Raw genomic sequence first — 18771 nt, forward strand, 5'->3', positions numbered from 1 at the left:
AATTTACTTCCTGTGTTACTCTTTCATAATTCCCCTCCCACCTTCCCCTATAGTAAATATTTTATTCTTTTAATTTCCTATAAGCTTGCTTTATACAGAGGGGGATTTCATTGTTGAATTTGTACACATATAGTATTTTTTGAAAGACCATATTTTATTTAATCCTTATAAAAATCATTTGAACTAAAGTCCATTTTATACATTAAGAAATGGAATTAAGAATGTTAAATATTTTTCCTCAAGATTTTACAGCTTAGTGGCAAAATTGGAATTATAGCTATCTAAGTTTGTTTGGGATATTACTGTACCAAAATACAAAGACTAGGTGTCTCATAAACAACACAAATTTTATTTCTTAAAGTTTTGGAGGCTGAGAAGTTGAGCATTAAGGTAATGGCAGATTTGGTGTCTGGTGAGGGACTGCTTCTATTAAAGTCTCAGATGGCAGAAGGATGAGGGAGTCTTTTTTTTTTTTTCAAAAGATCTGGACCGGTACTTGAACTCTGTACTTGCTGCTTTCACTCATTGGTTAGCACTATACCACTGAGCCACGCCTCCAGCCTCGGGAGGGGGGAGAGAAGGGGGGGTCTGGGGGGCCCTAATCTCATTGTTCCCCTCTTGAAAGGACCTAATCTCATTCTTGAGGGCTCTGCTGTCTGTCTAACAATTATTTCCCTTTAGCCCACCTTCAAAATCCTTCACATTGAGGATTAGATTTTATTATATGAATTTTGGGGAAATAGGTACTTAGACTATTACATTAGAAAAAAATAATTTTTAACTTGAAAGTGGTTGTTCTTAATCATTATAGTTTTATAGTTTTTTATCAGACGAGTTGACTTTGGAGGTAATTTAAATTACACATACATGCATATATATATATATATATATATATATATATATATATATATATATATATAACCCATTTCTAGATATAAGTAATATAATTTAACATTATTAGGACTTCCTTCAATAAATGTTTAGATATAGTAACCTAGAGCTAAAAACTTCAGATCATTATCTATTTTGTTGAAAGATAAGAGAAAAACTGAAAACATGGTTAATTCACAGTGATAGAATAAATGGTAGAGCCAAGCTTAGTTCATGGAATTGCTAACTTCAGTCTTACAACATAGAATTTATAAAGTTTAACCCTTGTTACTGCCTTGTTTCCAGTCCTGTAAGCTTGAATTTCCAGATAATAAAGCAGATTCTGGAATTTCATTTTATTAAAAATGTTTCTTTAAAATTGGCAGAATATCAACTTGCAAGACCTTCTGATGCAAACAGAAAGGAAATGTTGTTTGGAAGCCTTGCTAGATCTGGACATCCTATGGGAAAATTTTTTTGGGGTAAGATACTAAATAATTCATCATATTTCATATTTTCTAGGTAAGGAAGGTTGAGAATAAGAAAAGCTGATTAGAAAGTCCAGTGTGAGCCGGGCGCTGGTGGCTCACGCCTGTAATCCTAGCTACTCAGGAGGCTGAGATCTGAGGATCACTTTTCAAAGCCAGCCCGGGCAGGAGAGACCATGAGACTCCTATCTCCAATAAAAACCACCAGAAAACTGGAAGTGGCGCTGTAGCTCAAGTGGTAGAGCGTTGGCCTTGAGCTGAAGAGCTGAAGGACAGCGGCCAGGCCCAGAGTTCAAGCCCTACGACCGACAAAAAAAAAAAAAAAAAAAAAAAAAAGAAAGTCCAGTGTGAGCCAGGCACTGGTGGCTCATACTTGTAATTCTAGGGTTAAGTTTAAAAGCCAGCAAAAAAGTTGGACTGGTGGTGTGGCTTTAGTGATAAAGTGATAGCCATGATTAAAAAAGCTTAGTGAAGCCTTGAGCAAAACAGCTCAGGGACTGTGCACAGACTCTTGAGTTCAAGCCCCAGAAACACATCCAGTTACGTACCCCAAACTTTTTTTTTTTTGGTCCGGTTTTGGGGCCTGAACTCTGGGCCTGGGCGCTGTCCCTCAGCTCTTCAGCTCAAGGGTAGCACTCTACCACTTGAGCCACAGCGCCACTTCCCGCTTTTTTCTTTTTGCTTATGTGGTGCTGAGGAATGGAACCCAGGGCCTCAGGCATGCAAGGCAAGCGCTCTACCACTGAGCCACCTTCCCAGCCCTCAAACATTTTTTTTTTAAAAGTCTGGGTAAATATTTTGGCCCTAAGTTCACATCTGGGTCCTACACAGCACACATACAAAAAGCTGGGTGTGGTAATGCATGCCTATAATCTCAATAGGGTGGCAGGCACAAGAGATGAAAAGAATTTCAGGTCAGCCTGGGCTCTGTCTTATGAAGTCCCTCTAGCCTGACCTCTGATGCTTCTCCCTGCTAAATAAAAGAAAATTATAAAGCCAAATACCTTTTACTTTGTAGGGTAGCTAGATAACTTTTCAAATAACGACTTAAAATAATGTTCTCTAACATTGGATATAGCAAGCATGGAACCTAACATTTTCTGAATGCTTGTTAGGTGCCAGATAATGTACTTAACACTATGTGAAATTTGTCCATTATCTCAATTTTAAGAGATAGTTCCCATTGTCATTTCCATTTAAAGGGGAAGTTGCCTAATTTGCTTCAGTCTCACAAGTGGCAAGTATTGTATACAAAATTTGAATTTGTTTTTCTGATTGTAAAGTCTATATTTTTCCTTCATCTTTTATTTCCAGATCATTCCAGAAATTCAGGAATGATTAACTGTGACTTAATTTTGTTTAACTGGTAGGTTTTTTAACTGGTATCTCTTTTGCTTTTTTTTTTTTTTTTTTTTTTGGTGCCAGTCCTGGGGCTTGAACTCAGGGCCTGGACACTGTCCCTTAGCTTCTTTTGCTCAAGGCTAGCACTCTACCACTTGAGCCACAGTACTACTTCTGAATTTCTCTGTTTATGTGGTACTGAGGAATCGAACCCCACGCTTCATGTATGCTGGGCAAGCATTCTACCACTAAGCCACATTCCCAGCGGTTCCCACCACTCCCTCCCCCTGCTTTTTTTTGTTCGGTTTTTCATAATGGCTTTTTATTGGTGGTAAAATTCAGCTGTGCCTTAATGTTAATTCTGTTGACCATAGAGTTAGAAAATGGGATTAGTTGACCTAATGCATATATTCATTTGCTGGATGTTTTGCAATATTTTGTACAATTTATATACATTTTACATGACATTTTCACTTAGTTTTATTTTTAAGAATTTGTAGAATATTCAATAATTCAGAATCAGAGCTGGCAAAGCGCTTGCCTAGCAACGTCCTGGGTTCGATCCCCAGTACCAAAAGAGAAAAGACAAAAATAAATACATTTAATAATTCAGAATGAAAACATGAATTGAATACTATTAGATAAAAGCTGAGGCTATCACTGTCTCTTATTGAGACATTTTCTACCAGATATTAGTTTATTATGTAATAAAGTTTACACTAGAGGCTTCTTATTTTGACATTAGTATTACATATTAGTTCAAAATTCTTCTGTTAGTGTTATTTCACAGGCCAGGTAAAGTACAAGAACATGCACTGTTGGTACAGAAGATGTTTAACAAATAAATGCAGTTACTTCTATAATTTTTTCCATCTTTTTACAGGCAATGCTGAAACTCTCAAGCATGAACCAAAAAAGAATAATATTGATACACATGCCAGACTGAGAGAATTCTGGATGCGTTACTACTCTGCTCATTACATGACTTTAGTTGTTCAATCCAAAGGTAATATTATCTGTTATAGCCCTTGGATGTGCACTTGACAACAAGGCTTGTTTGAATTGTACTGGTGCACTTGCACTTACACACAGCTTTTAAAAAATTTTGCTTTACATTTGTTAAAATATGGCAATTCCACATATGACTTGAAAGTTAATTTATAATTGTGTTTCAGATTATTTAATATGTATGACTTTAGTTAGTTTTTTTAGTTAGTTTTTTTCAGTTTTTTCCTCTAACAGATATGAGACCATATTAATGCTTACTGCAAAAAAATTTGAATGAGCAAAGAGGTTTTATGAGAACCACATATAATTTAAATTCCATAGATTTTATTTTACTGTATGAAAGTCAAACATTGATAGCTCATTCCCGTAATCCTAACTACTCAGGAAGCTGAGATCTGAGGATTGTGGTTTGAAGCTAGCCTGGGCAAGAAAGTCTGTGAGACTCTTATCTCCAATTAACCACCAGAAAACTGGAAGTGGAGCTGTGGCTCAAAATGGTAGAGTACTAGCCTTGAGCAAAAAAACTCAAGCCCCATGGCCGTCAAAAAAAAAAAAAAAGTCAAACATCTTTATAGTTTAAAATAAATTTAAAACTTAATTAGTTCAATTTGCATTTTTTGGAGGGTTCTAGGGCTTGAACTCAGGATCTTTTTCATGATAAGCTCGTATTCTATTGCCATGCTATACCACTGGGCTTTTTATTGAGAATCAGTGAAACTTGTGTGTCTGGTGGAGCAAATAAGTGCTATTAAGGGACAGTTCACTTTTTCATCTTGTGATTTGCTAAGATTTCAAAATTTATGAATATATAAAAAGTAAAAAGAGATAGAAATGATATATATATATATATATATATGAAACATAAGAAGACTTATAGGCTAAAAACTTAAGTATTGTTGAGTATCAAAATGTAAAAAAGTATGTATAAGTAGAGTGCTTGTGGAAATTCAAAAAGAAGAGGGTTCTATGTAGGGTGGATTATTCTTGGGAAAATAAAAAACTTCCTAAACGGTGTACATTAGGAAATGGTATAGGTTGGCATATTCTTGTCTCTTAGCCTTTCACACTTGTCTGCTTTTTGAAACTTGGCCCATGAGAAATAAAAAACTTCAGCAAAATTTTAGATGTTAAAGGTTTTTAAAAACGTGTTATCTTTTTTTGCTATTCAGTACTGGTTAAGTACTGGTAATAATGTCCAAATAAAAAACATGTCTATTTCATAGCTCAAGATTTGTAAAAAATTGAACTGCCTTTCTACATTGAATAACAATATTGTGTATCCCTTTCTTCCTCTGCTTCTTGTCAAGAAACACTGGATACGTTGGAAAAGTGGGTGACTGAAATCTTCTCTCAGATACCAAACAAGTAAGATATTTTTTATAAATCACACATCTTTATTCTTTTCTGAGTTTCAAGGGTTTTTTCCTCTTGTTTTTTTTTTTTTTTTTAAACTTAAAAGACTATGAAACTAAGGCTTAAAGAGTTTTATAACTGACAAGGTCACACAGTTTTTAGTCGGGGAAAACTAAGATGAGATGCCATTTCTTGTATATAGTTTATGTAGTTCAGAATTTATGGACTTGTGACCTTAACAGTAAGCAGTAACACTTATGGCAAGCAGTATTACCTTCTTTTATATGCATTTGGAGCTTGCCTGTTACTGTGCAGGGTGTTTGAAGCTGTGATAAGAATGTACTTTAAGAAACAGAATACATTTAGGCCTTGTAACAGGTTGGGTGATATTTTTTTTTTAAGGTTTGATGTTTGAAATATAGAATGTTCTTCCTCATGAAAGAAGAAAAATCTTGGTAAACAATGGCTGACTTTCCATACTTCATGTAGTTGAACCAAATGAACTTTTATTAGAAATTGTTGGGCTAGAGACTTGGCTTAATTGGTAGAGCCCTGCTGTGAGCAAGACAGTTGAGTGAAAAGCCTTCTATTCAGTTCAGGATGCTACAAAATGTATTTTGTCTCCTTCAAATCCATCAGTATATTACAGCTGTTACAAGTTAATCAAATACTTTTTTTTTTTTTTGGTCATGGGGCTTGAACGCAGGGCCTGGGCACTTGCTTTGAGCTCTTTTGCTCAAGCGTTCTGCCACTTTGAGCCACAAGGTCCACTTCCAGTTTTCTGGTGGTTAATTGTATATGAGTCTCCTGGATTTCCCTGCCAGGGCTGGCTTTGAACCATGATATTCAGATTTCAACTTCCTAATTAGCTAGGATTACAGGTATGAGCAACCAATGCCCGGCACAATTATATTTTTTATTACAAATATAAGAAGTTTACTGGGGGGCTGGGAAGGTGGCTCAGTGGTAGAGCACATGCCTTGCATGCTCAAGGCCCTGGGTTCGATTCCTCAGCACCACAAAAGCAAAAAGAAAAAAGCCGGAAGTGGCACTGTGGCTCAAGTGGTAGAGTGCTAGCCTTGAGCTTAAGAGCTGAGGGACAGCACCCAGGCCCAGAGTTCAGGCCCCACGACCGGAACCCCCCCCCCAAAAAAAAAAAAAAAAAGAAGTTTACTGGGGCTGGGAAGATGGCTCTGGTAGAGTGCTTGCCTTGCATGCATGAGGCCCTGGGTTCGATTCCTCAGCACCACATAAGCAGAAAAAAAAAAGAAGTTTACTCTCAAATAATGTAACTTTATTCCCAGTACTAGTTATTTTAGTAAAATAACTGAAATCAGATTTTTTATTGTATTAGTAAACCCTAGTAAATTGAGTTCGTCATTCTCATATATAATTATTAAAATTAAGAAGAAAAATTAACTTAAAATGTAGGATGATTTGTAAAAACAACTAGTTGGTTATTATTATCCTGACTTTATGTAAATTTTCAATTAGTAGTGCGTTTTACATATGAAAGTAATGAATGTTAATTTTATAGTTATTTTATATTTTATGTTTTTCATAAGAAATGAGTATAAGTTACCGAAATGTTAAATGATATATATGAATGTCTTTGCCTGTGAAACTTAACTAATAAAATATATTGAATAGCTGGATGCCAGTGGCTTGGATTTGTAATTCTAGCTATTCAGGAGGCTGAGATCTGAGGATCTCAGTTCAGAGTCAGCGTAGGCTTAGGAAAGTCCATAAAACTCATCTTCAATTAACCAGCAGAAAACCAGAAGTGGCACTGTGGCTCAAAGTGTAGAGCTCTAGCCTTGAGCAAAAGAGCTCAAGGACAGTGGCCAGGCACTGTGTTCAAACCCCACTACTGACCAAAAGAGGGAAAAAAGATAAAACCACATACACACACACACACAATGCCACATATATATATTAGATGTATATGAGGCATTTAATATATAATATAATATATATAGGAGGTATTTCATTAAGTTTTGTCAATCCCTAATTTAAAGATTTTTCTTAAATATTATCTATTGATAACTTTGGTTCCTTAAGGAAACAAAATGAAAAGTATTTGAGGTAAAACTAATTTGTACTGAACTTTTTTTCTTTTTGCAAAAAATTGTAAACTATATTATTTTTAACTAAATTGGAAACCCCTGGAAGGAGGGACAAAGTTATTAAAATACCACATTGCCTAATACAGTGCTTTATACCTGCCTACTCCCTATGTATTTGTTCAATTTAAAAAAATATACCTTTCTGCTGGGCGATGGTGGCTCATGCCTGTAATCCTGGCTACTCAGGAGGCTGAGATCTGAGGATCATGGTTCAAAGCCAGCCCGGGCAGGAAAGACCGTGAGACTCCTATCTCCAATAAACCACCAGAAAACCGGAAGTGGCTCTGTAGCTCAAGTGGTAGAGAGCTTGCCTTGAGCTGAAGAGCTGAGGGACAGCGCCCAGGCCCATAGTTCAAGCCCCATGACTGACCAAAAAAAACCTTTCTAGTTGAAATGACTTTATTGGGTATGAATTGAAATTGAATGAGACTGACAGAGGCAGTAAATATTGGGAGGGAGGCGCCTTCAGTTCACCAGCAATCTAAGTTATAAACACATTTTTTGTTTTTGAAGCTGAGGTTAAAAATAGTTAATAATAGTGGAGGTTTTGCAGCTTTGTTGCCATTTGTTTGCTCATGCTTAGAGCGCTTTCCACTTAGCAGTGTGTAGACTATATTCTAAGTATCAGTTAGACATTCCTAATGATATTACTTAGAAAGGATTGGCCAATTAAATATTAATGTGTTTGTTTTATTTTCAGTGGGTTACCCAAACCAAACTTTGGCCATTTAACGGATCCATTTGACACACCAGCATTTAACAAACTTTATAGAGGTTTGTGAACTTAAGATTTAAAATATGTGAAATAATGTTAGCTAAAACTTAGTTAAGATCACCAGTTTTCTTTGAAAATACACAACAGAAAATATAACTATTGGAAAGGGAGTGGGTGAGCCATTGAGATCCAATTAGTGGTAGCTAGCAGGCCTCTGATTAGATTGTTGATTGGTTCTTGTACCCTGTTGTCCTTCTTCCTGATTTACCTTTGTTCCCTTTGCTCCTCCCCCTTTTGTATTTTTTTCCCCATATTCTGCTCTTGTTTGCACTTAGAGGAAAAATAGAAAATGTTGTCAGTTATTTTCTTTTATTATAAAAACATTAGCTAAGCAGAGCGCCTGTGGCTCACACCTATAATCCTAGCTACTCAGGAAGCTGAGATCTGAGGATCACAGTTCAGAGCCAGCCTGGGCAGGACAGTCTGTGAGATCCATCTCCAATTAACCATCAGAAAATTGGAAGTGGCACAAGTGTGGCTCAAGTGGTAGAGTGCTTGCCTTGAGCTAAAGAGCTGAGAGACAGCACCTAGGTCAGAGTTCAAGCCCCATGACCAACAATAACAACAAAACCCCCCCCAAAATATCAGTTAAGTGAGGATGACCTTAAAGTCTTAGGAAATTGGTGATACAGATCACTTTTTAAAAGATAACTACATTTTAAATTTATATTTAAATATATTTTTAGGCAAAAATACATTCTAATTTGAATAGCTTTCTCAAATGTTATTTTTTTATTCAAGTCATTACGTGATACTTAATTATGAAATAAATTATCCTCATGACAACCTAATTTGTAATTTGATAATAAAATTAAATTTATGAATAAATGTATATGTATATTTACAGTTTATTATTCTAACCTCACTAAGTCATCAATGGAAAATTCAGTCATTTCAGTAATTGAATTTATATGTTCTTTTAGATAGGACAACCATTCGTTTTCATTCATACAACTTTCCATTTGGAGTTTTATATATTATATATTTGAAAAAACAGGAAGATAAAACACATGCAATGGCTTAAGGTTTTTTTTTAATATTTAAATATTTAGAACATGGTAGGAAGTCCCATTTTTTAATCTTGCACTGAATTTCACAAATATCGAAGACAGATGTGTAGTGAGTAGGTCCAACTCCATAGCTTTGGTAATATTTCTTCCTTTTCTTTGGTATTGAGGATCAAAACTCTTGAACATTCTAAGCATGTATTCTACAACTAGGCTATCCTCTCAGCCCTCAGTAACACTACTTTTGTTTTTAGTCATTATATATTGATCGATAACTAGGAAATCTTGCTATGAAAGGATGAAATTTTAAGTAATTTCTATTTTTTTATAGATATATTTTCTTAACATAAAACAAGGTTATATTCACATTTATAATTTGATACACATTCTAATATTTAATATTCTGTAATAAGTACATAATGAGTTTTTATGCAGTTATAATTTACATAACAGTTTGCTTATACTATTGCAGAATTTTTTTTTTTTTTTTTTTTTGGTGGATCATGGGGCCTAAACTCTGGGCCTGGGCACTGTCCCTAAGCTCTTCAGCTCAAGGCTGGTGCTCTACCACTTGAGCCATAGTACCACTCCTGGCTTTTCCTGCTTATGTAGTGCTGAGGAATTGAACCCAGGGCCTCATGCATGCAAGGCAAGCACTTTACCACTGACCCACCTTCCCAGCCCAGAAACATTGTTTTTTTTTTTTGTTTGTTTGTTTGGTTGGGTCGTGGGGCCTGAACTCTGGGCTTGGGTGCTATCCCTCAGCTCTTCAGCTCAAGGTTAGCGCTCTACCACTTGAGCCACAGCACCACTTCCCGCTTTTTTCTTTTTGCTAATGTGGTGCTGAGGAATTGAACCCAGGGCCTCATGAATGCAAGGCAAGCGCTCTACCACTGAGCCACCTTCCCAGCTCCAGAAACATTCTTAATTTACTATTTTTTGTTCTTTGATTTTGTGTGTGTGTGTGTGTGTGTGTGTGTGTGTGTGTGTGTGTGTGTGTGTGTGTGTGTGTGTGTGTGTGTGTGTGTGTGTGTGTGTGTGTGTGTGTGTGTGTGTGTGTGTGTGTGTGTGTGTGTGTGTGTGTGTGTGTGTGTGTGTGTGTGTGTGTGTGTGTGTGTGTGTGTGTGTGTGTGTGTGTGTGTGTGTGTGTGTTTACTGGTACCAGGGCTTGAGCTCAGGCCTAGAGCTCTTGTCTGGCTTTTACTCACATTTGGCACTCTTATCATTTGAGCAACATCTCCAGTCTCTGGCATTTTGCTGGATAATTGGAGACAGAGTTTGTGACTTTTCTGCTTGAGCTGGCTTTGAACCCAAACCCTCCATGTCTCTACTCTCCCGAGTAGCTAGTATTATAGGCATGAGCCAGTGGCCCCCAGCTTCTTTGCTCTTTTTATCATAGATTTTTTTTCTCCTTTGTAATATGTCTTCTTTCCTCTTTCATCCTATTTCCAGTCTTTGTTCCCTTTCTCTGATTAGTAACTGGTCTGAAAGATACTTCCTGCTGTTTTATTAAGCTGACTTCCAAGAGACAATTTGTTTTTTATTGTGTTCTTGCTTTTGATTTCCTATACATAGTGTCATATAATAGTAGCATCAGGAAGAATTTTAGAAGTACTTTACCCAATGCATTCATTTTACCCTGAGAAAAGATTCATCAAAATTAAAATACAAGTGTTTTTTTCAAAGTCATATAAGCATACATACCAAGAAAGTTGTGGTGCTACATTTTTGCCATGGATCTTTAAGCTCTTTACATATATCCTTCTTTGGAAAAAGAGATTCCTCATTAGCAGTGTTTCATGTTCTCATTGTTCTTTTATTCCAACTTTATCTGTAGAGCCAAATAAAAAAGAAATTTATAAAATTTGCATTATTCAAGTTAGAAAATTGGCTACTTGAAATAATAACTACATTTTAAACCTTTTTCTGTTTAATGGAGGATGAAATATATTCGATTAAGATTGTTCTTATAATGTAGTAGACGTTTTAGAGAAATATTTACGTTTGTGCTTTTGGAAAACATTTTTGTTCAGTTGTTCCAATCCGGAAAATTCATGCTCTGACCATCACGTGGGCACTTCCTCCTCAACAGCAACACTACAGGTGAGACCTCAATGAAAGGTTCTTTCACTAGACACTGAGTTAAGAAGTTGAATATTCAAGCATGCTAAATGGTTTAGATTTTGGGTTTTGAATATATAAATGCAGGTGTTTGATAACCTGGAACTATTGAAATTTTCAAATCTTGGTCTGTATTTTACTGTCTTTTTTTGAGTATAAAAACAAATCTAGTTATTTTTCCTTATTCTTTGAAATTACTGAATAAATGCTAATTTTTTATTTTATTTTATTTTTATTTTTTATCGGTCATCGGGCTTGAACTCGACCTGGGTACTGTTCCTGAGCTCTTCAGCTCCAAGGGAGTGCTCTACCTCTTGAACCATTGCACCACTTTTGGTTTTGTGATGGTTAATTGGAGATGAGTCTCACAGACTTTCCTGCCCTGGCTGGCTTGGAACCTCAGAACTCAGCCTCCTGAGTAGCTAGGATTAGCCACTGGCACTTGGCTGAATGCTAAATTTTAATATTTTTAGTACAAATAATTAGTTTATAATTTTGGTTGTCAAAAAGTGAAGTCAAATAACTTAGAGTAGGGTTGGCAATGTGTCTTAGTGGTAGAGTGCTTGTCTAGCATGCATGAAGCTCTGGGTTCAGTCCCTCAGTACCACATAAACAGGAAGAGCTGGAAGTGGCGCTGTGACTCAAGTGGTAGAGTACTAGCCTTGATCAAAAGAAACTCAGGAACAGTGCCCAGGCCCTGAGTTCAAGCCCCAGGACTGGCAAAAAAAAATAAAATAAAAATAAAAAAGTAAGGCCTGAGGGCTTACTTAAGTGAGTATAGGCAGATAGATATATATGAATTATGAAATATTTCAACTTATGTATGCATGAGCAGTATAGTTTTTAATAAGCATTAGTTGATGACTAAAAATGCCTTTTATAACTAAATGCAAATGAATTGACAAAAATAGTTTATTTTTTAAAAAAAGCTACTACCAGCAAAATAAAAACATGAGGATATGCACACACAAGAAGAAAGTGAAAGCTGGGCTTTAGTGGCTCATGCCTGTAATCTTAGCTATTCAGGAGGCTGAGATCTGAGGATCACTGTTTGAAGCCAGCCTGGGCAAGACAGTATGTGAAACATTATCTCCAATTAACCACCAGACAACTTGAAATGGAGCTGTGCTTCTAAGTTGTACATCATTAGCCTTGAGCAAGGACAGTATCCTGACCCTGAATTCAAGTCTCTTGACTGACAAAAAAAAATAAGAAAGTTGAAAGTATTCCTTAAACTCAAAAAAAGAAATTTTAAAGCACACATTACAGATTTTAAGCAAGTTTCCTAAAGCTAACAAAAACATCATGTGTTTCCAGTGAGAAAGAAGAGAAACTGTAATTTGTTTGCTTTTTGGTACAAGAATAATACATGAAAAAGTAATGCTGATTATATACTTCTGAATTCTTTGGATTTTTTTTTTGGGGGGGGGGGGCTTGAACTCTGGGCCTGGATACTGTCCCTCAGTTCTTCAGCTCAAGGCTAGCGCTCTTCTGCTTGAGCCACAACGCCACTTCCAGCTTTTTCTGTTTATGTGTTGCTTGGGAATCGAACCCAGGGCCTCTTGCATGCAGGGCAAGCACTTTACCGCTGAGCCACCTTCCCAGCCCCTGGAATTGTTAAATTTATAATTTTGTTTGTTTATTTAGCTAGTCTTGGAGCTTGAACTCAGGGCCTGGGCACTGTCTCTGAGATTCTTTTGTTCAAGGCTACCTCTCTACCACTTGAGCTATAATGCCACTTCAGGCTTTTTTCTTAGTAATTTATTAGAAATAGAGAGTCTCCCAGCTTTTCCTTCCCAGGCTAACTTATAACCTGGATCCTTAGATCTTAGCTTCTTGAGTAGCTAGGATTATAGGTATGAGCCACCAGCACCTAATATTAAATTTATTAATGAAGTTTTTAAAAAGTTTTTTTTATTATAGGAAGTGGAGTTTACTTCAAGTGGTAGAGCACTAACCTTGAACAAAAAAGCCAAGCTAGAGCACAAGACCCTGAGTTCAAGAGCTAGTACTGGCATGAAAGGGAGGAAATTAAAGAATATTTTATTATAGAAATAGTACATTCACAGAAAATGTTCGAACAAAAGAATATTAAGTAAAAAGTGAAGTTTTGCTTCTGTCTTTATGCTGCCTTCAAAGATATGCCTAAGCTATTAATTTTCCTCCTTCCCCTTTTTTCTCTTTCCTCTTTCTTCCTTCCTTCCCTCACTTCCTCGCTCCTTTCTTCCCTTCCTCTCTGCTTTTCTTCCCCCCCTTCCTCCCTTCCTCCCTTCCTCCCTTCTTGCCTTCCTGGTTCCTGCTTGCTTTCTCTCTCTTTCTCTCTCTTTCTTTCAAGTTCTGTAAACCTAATTTAATTTTCAAACTATTTTTCTGTTTATCTTCGTCTAGGTAGAAATACATTTTCAAATCAAATACTGTAAGGTTATGTTTTATTCAGGATCCTAGTTTATTTGTTATTTGAAAGTAGAACAGACTTGAAAATAGAACAAATTTTTTTTTATAGTAACACATTTCATTACCAAAGATTCCCATGCAGTACTGAAAGATTTTATTGTAAACCTTTTGTCTGTAGACATTGATTTATATCCTTATTGAGTCCTAAAATGATAATCTGTATTTCCAATTTGAGTGAAAAATGAAAGGTTTTGCAATGAAAAGCGAAGTTTGTTTTTGAAGAGAAATAGTCTTACATTTTGGTTTAAATTTGTTCTGTTTCATTTGTTATAGATTAAGTGATTTAGCATTTTCTGTTTTTTGTCCTGCTATTCCAATTTCATGTTTGTAATTAATTTAGGAGATTTCTGAGAATAAGTTGATAATTATATCTTAAAAATCTGTTAAGTCTTAGGAGGTAATGTTTTCTAGTGTAAATCATGATTCTTTTGATTTCTGACCTTTAATTTTTTTTTTTTTTTTAAGAGTAAAGCCACTTCATTATATTTCCTGGCTGGTTGGACATGAAGGCAAAGGCAGCATTCTTTCTTATCTTAGAAAAAAGCAAGTATCATGTGTTTTTAGTATAGTAAAAATAATAGTCAATAAATGTTACATAATGTATTTTTTTAAAGTTTAGCTATGAAGAGGTCCAGAATCAAATTTTGTGGATTAATTATAATCATATTAATAGCTTCTAATGGCTGTATTATTTTAATGGCTGTATTATATTTTTGTTTCCTCACAAGCTATTTTGTAACCCTTGTTGGAAATAAGTACACAAATTAAAAAAAAACATTAATGAAATCAATAGATTCCAGAATTATAATTAGTTCTTTTTATTTTTATTAGCTTACATTAGTTATACAGAGGTGGATTTCATGAAAAGGTTATTCCTAACTAGAATTTGGATTTCACTGAATGATAAGGAAGTCAGTTGTTTAAGTGTTGTGAATTTCCAGGCATCCCAACTTAAAATGTGGCTTTAACAAAAACTTTGATGTGCAGATAAACCACACTAAGAATGTGGAACTATGAAAAGTATATACAGCTATGTTAGCAGAATGTATCTAGTACATTTAAGCACTTGTTTAAGCATCTGAAGTCAAATAATGGAAATATAAATTTGGAATCATGATTAATACATTCAAGTAATTCCTTTTTTGTTTTTTTGATACATTAATTTGAGAATGAAAATATAGATGAGAAATGTAAAGAACGATTCAAGACATTGATAAGTTCTAGGACATTCGGAGAGGGTGGAGTTAGTATAAAAAAATGAAGACACTGAATATATACTTACTACTTACAATATATGTTATATGCTTCGAGATGTGTATATTCTTCCTTACTGAAACTTACTAGAATTTCAAACTCTTTATTTTAGTGTTTTTTCTTTGTTTTCAAAATTATTCTAGTCAGGAAATGAATATAGCTGTTCTTTATTGTTTCTTTCTGAGGTAACCTATGTAGGCTAGATGATAGTCCAGAAGACTTTTACTTTGTACAATGGGATGTGTTAGATGAATACTAAGGTTTCTTCTAGGAAACAGGAGCAAAAGTATAAGTAAAGTGTGTAATGGCAGCCATATTTTAATATTTTGTGTTATTTTCTTCAGTTAGGCTTGCTCTGATTCTATAAAACTACTCTGTTAAACATGCTGTCATTTCCTTCTAGTAAAGGATGTCATTTCCTCCTAAATGAGAGGTCTTGTGCTTTTAAAATCTGCATTTTAGAGCTAGGTTATAGCTCAGTGGTAGAACAATTGTCTAGCATACACAGGACCCTGGGTTCAATCCCAAGCATTACAAAAACAAACAAACAAAACTGCCATTAAATCTGCATTCTAAAACTTAACTGTTAGAAAGGGCAAACAAATTCGAGAGATTCTTACCCCAGCAAAAGCTAGAAGTGGAGGTATGCATTAAGCAAGCCTTTTGGAAGTAGAGAGCTCAAGGCCCTGAGTTCAAGCTCCAATAGAGTACACACATACTTATACATAAAAAATACCCCCAAACACTAATTGTTAGAAAGTATATATTTACATCAAAAGCTGAGGTTCCCAAATTTTACATAGGAAGCCTATCTGTTTTGTTCATTTTAAGGATTTTCAGACTATCAATCCAGAGAACACTGATTGACTTAATTTTCCCAACTATAGGTGCTGGGCTCTTGCATTGTTTGGCGGAAATGGTGAGACAGGATTTGAACAAAATTCTACTTACTCAGTGTTCAGCATTTCTATTACATTGACTGATGAGGGTTATGAACATTTCTATGAGGTAAATAATTAAAATGGAGTTGTTTTTCTTTTATATAGGTATTATTTCATTAAGTGAAAGACTAATACTGAGATACTTTGTTTTCAGGTTGCTCATACCGTTTTTCAGTATTTAAAAATGTTGCAGAAGCTTGGCCCAGAAAAAAGGTAATACATAATTGTTGAAATGAAGCCAGGAGTTAGCCCTACTGTACTTTTTCAGGCTGCCAATAAACATGCTTTAGTTCTGCAGGATGGGTTTTCAGGCATTTCCTACTCTATTTCCTTTATTAGCTCCCTACCTTCATTCCTCTCCATGTGAGTGTATACTATGGTTTTATTTTATTTGGCTAATCCCTTTGTTTTTATGCTTTTTTTTCTTGTTGATGATTCTAGTGAGATATTTTAATATAACTTGTAATTATCATTGTTTTCTTTCTCAGAATTTTTGAAGAGATCCAGAAAATTGAAGATAATGAATTTCATTATCAGGAGCAGGTATTGAAAGTCAAATTCTTTTTAAATATTATTTGTGACCAAGTTGAAGCTGTGTCACTGGAGTTTTAATTCTGCCGTTCTCTGCCATGGGAGTCTTTGAGACTATCTGAAAATTAACTCTGAGTATTTATACTGAGCAACAGTGACAGGATTATGCAGATATCATAGATCATTGTGTCACAGTCACTTATGTGATCTGTCTTGCCTGTCCCTTTGATAAATAAGTAGAGTTTGTTACGATATTTGATAGTTTAGCAATTCAGATATTGTGAGGACAGTCTATAAGGTAATATATAGTAATCTTAATGTATAATGTTATAAATACTGAACTTTGAAATTGCAAGTGAATCAAGAGCATTGCCTTCATTAAGTCTTTATGGATGTGGTAAATTTGAATTTGCTATCAGAACATAATATGGTATGGGTGCACATAGTTGTTCACACCTGTAATCCTAGCTATTCAGAAGGTAGAGATCTAGGAGGAGAGCAATTTGAGGCCAGCTCAGGAAAAAGGTTCAAGAGTCCCTATCTCAACCAATAAAAGTTAGGCTTGTTGCTGTGTACACAGGAAGAGTAAATGAGATTGAGGTTCCAGACCAGACCAGGAAAAAAGCAAGACATCTGGAGAATAAAAGCAGTAGGGACTCCTGTGGTAGAGTACCTGCCTAAGATGAGGAAGCTTTGATTTCATTCCCCAGCACTACCCAAGCCCTAAGGATAAAGATAGATATAAATATAATTTGATAAGATTTGTAAGTTTGTACCATAAGAATGTAGGAAAGGTATTTATGATGTTAAAGATAAAGAGTTTACAGTTTAGAATAGAGATTTGTTTTGGTTCTAATATTGTTTGTGCTTTGGATTTCTTGGGAAGTCTTAAGTTCTGTGGACCCCTCCCCAGAACAGGGACTTCATCCTTTGAACAAAGCTTTTGGAAAAATTGTCATTGTAGTTCAGTGATCATTACTTGCATGTTCCTTACCTAGATTAGCCAACTGATATTTTCCCTCCCTTCTCTTCCCTTTTTCTCCTCTCCCCTTTCTCCCCAATCCTCTTCTCACCCTCCTCTTTCCTTTTCTCTCCCCTCTCTCCCCTTCTCTTTTTCTGTTTTTACTGAATCATTTGATAACTATGATACTTCACTTGGAATTTTTTTTTAGCATATATTTGCTACATAGGCATTCTCTTATATGATCTCTATGTAGTTGTTACTGTTACAGTAGAAATTTAACAGGGAACAGTATAGTCCATATAATAGTTTTGTTGGTTTGTTTGTTTTGGTGCTGATTCTGGAGCTTAAACTCAGGACCTAAGGACTTAACCCTGAACTTTTTTTTTTTTTTTTTGGTCCAGTCGTGGGGCCTGAACTCTGGGCCTGGGCGCTGTCCCTCAGCTCTTCAGTTCAAGGCTAGCGCTCTACCACTTGAGCCACAGCGCCACTTCTGGCTTTTTTTTTCTGCTTACGTGGTGCTAGGGAATTGAACCCAGGGCCTCAGGCATGCAAGGCAAGCACTCTACCACTGAGCCACCTTCCCAGCCCCTAACCCTGAACTTTTTTACTTATTCTGTTCCTCTACCACTTTGTGCTTTACCTCTACTTTGGGCTTTTTTTTTTTTTTTTTTTTGGTGGTTATTGGAGATGAGTCTCACAGACTTTTTCTGAACTTTCCTTCCATTGAACTGCTATCCTCAGATCTTAGCCTCCCAGTAGTTGGATTACAGGACTAAGCAACCAGCACCTGGCTTGTCCCTGAGGGTTTTTTTTTCCCTCCCACTTTTTTGAATGGTTAATTGGAGATAATACTATGTACATTCCTTCCCAGGCTGGCTTTGAACCGTGATCCTCAGCCTCCTTAGTAGCTAGGATTACAGGCGTGAGCCACTGGTCTGTCCCATCTTTTGTAATCACTTACTCTATTCTCTACTTCTCAATACTTTTATCTAATGACACATTTTGATTTGATCCAGGGTCTTTATTGGGCAGGAAGTTAACAGTACAGTGTATAGTGGTTGTTGGGCTCAGGATAGAAGTCTTAGGTTGTGAGATTAAACTTCTTAAAAAAGTGGTAGCTACTTGGACTGGGAGCATCATATTTGTAAGCTGAAATTATGTTTAAATCTGTTCAGAAGGTTTTGGTTTCATTGTTGGAAAAAAGAATATATGTGTATGTTATGAAAAATAAATATGCTGAAGGGGTTCTGGTATGAAATAATTTTTACCTCTTTATAGACAGATCCAGTTGAGTATGTGGAAAACATGTGTGAAAACATGCAGCTGTACCCGCTGCAGGACTTTCTCACTGGAGATCAGCTTCTTTTTGAGTACAAGCCAGAAGTAAGGAGGTTTTTACTTCTAAAACTTGCTTTTAGAGAAAAAGGAGTATGGAAAAAGCATAAAAAGTATATAAAAACTGTGAGAATGGAGAAAACATGGTTATATTTTGTTAGGTTATGTCAATAGTTCTATGGTAATTTTTCATGATTCTCTTG

General features: G+C 35.7%; 1 protein-coding gene across 1 annotated transcript in view; it reads left to right on the plus strand.

Moving 5' to 3' along the window:
- Nrdc (nardilysin convertase) overlaps positions 1 to 18771 on the plus strand; it is a 66122-nt gene that overhangs the window by 29266 nt on the left and 18085 nt on the right. Inside the window, exons 9-18 of the mRNA XM_069987238.1 lie at positions 1257 to 1352; positions 3583 to 3705; positions 5015 to 5072; positions 7887 to 7960; positions 11002 to 11071; positions 14009 to 14086; positions 15685 to 15805; positions 15893 to 15951; positions 16227 to 16281; positions 18512 to 18616. Of these exons, the coding sequence (XP_069843339.1) occupies positions 1257 to 1352; positions 3583 to 3705; positions 5015 to 5072; positions 7887 to 7960; positions 11002 to 11071; positions 14009 to 14086; positions 15685 to 15805; positions 15893 to 15951; positions 16227 to 16281; positions 18512 to 18616 (839 nt within the window). The remainder of the gene's footprint in view (positions 1 to 1256; positions 1353 to 3582; positions 3706 to 5014; positions 5073 to 7886; positions 7961 to 11001; positions 11072 to 14008; positions 14087 to 15684; positions 15806 to 15892; positions 15952 to 16226; positions 16282 to 18511; positions 18617 to 18771) is intronic.

The sequence above is a fragment of the Dipodomys merriami genome, unplaced genomic scaffold, assembly GCF_024711535.1.
Source record: "Dipodomys merriami isolate MVZ:Mamm:240054 unplaced genomic scaffold, mDipMer1.0.p SCAF_34, whole genome shotgun sequence".
Taxonomy (NCBI): Eukaryota; Metazoa; Chordata; class Mammalia; order Rodentia; family Heteromyidae; genus Dipodomys; species Dipodomys merriami.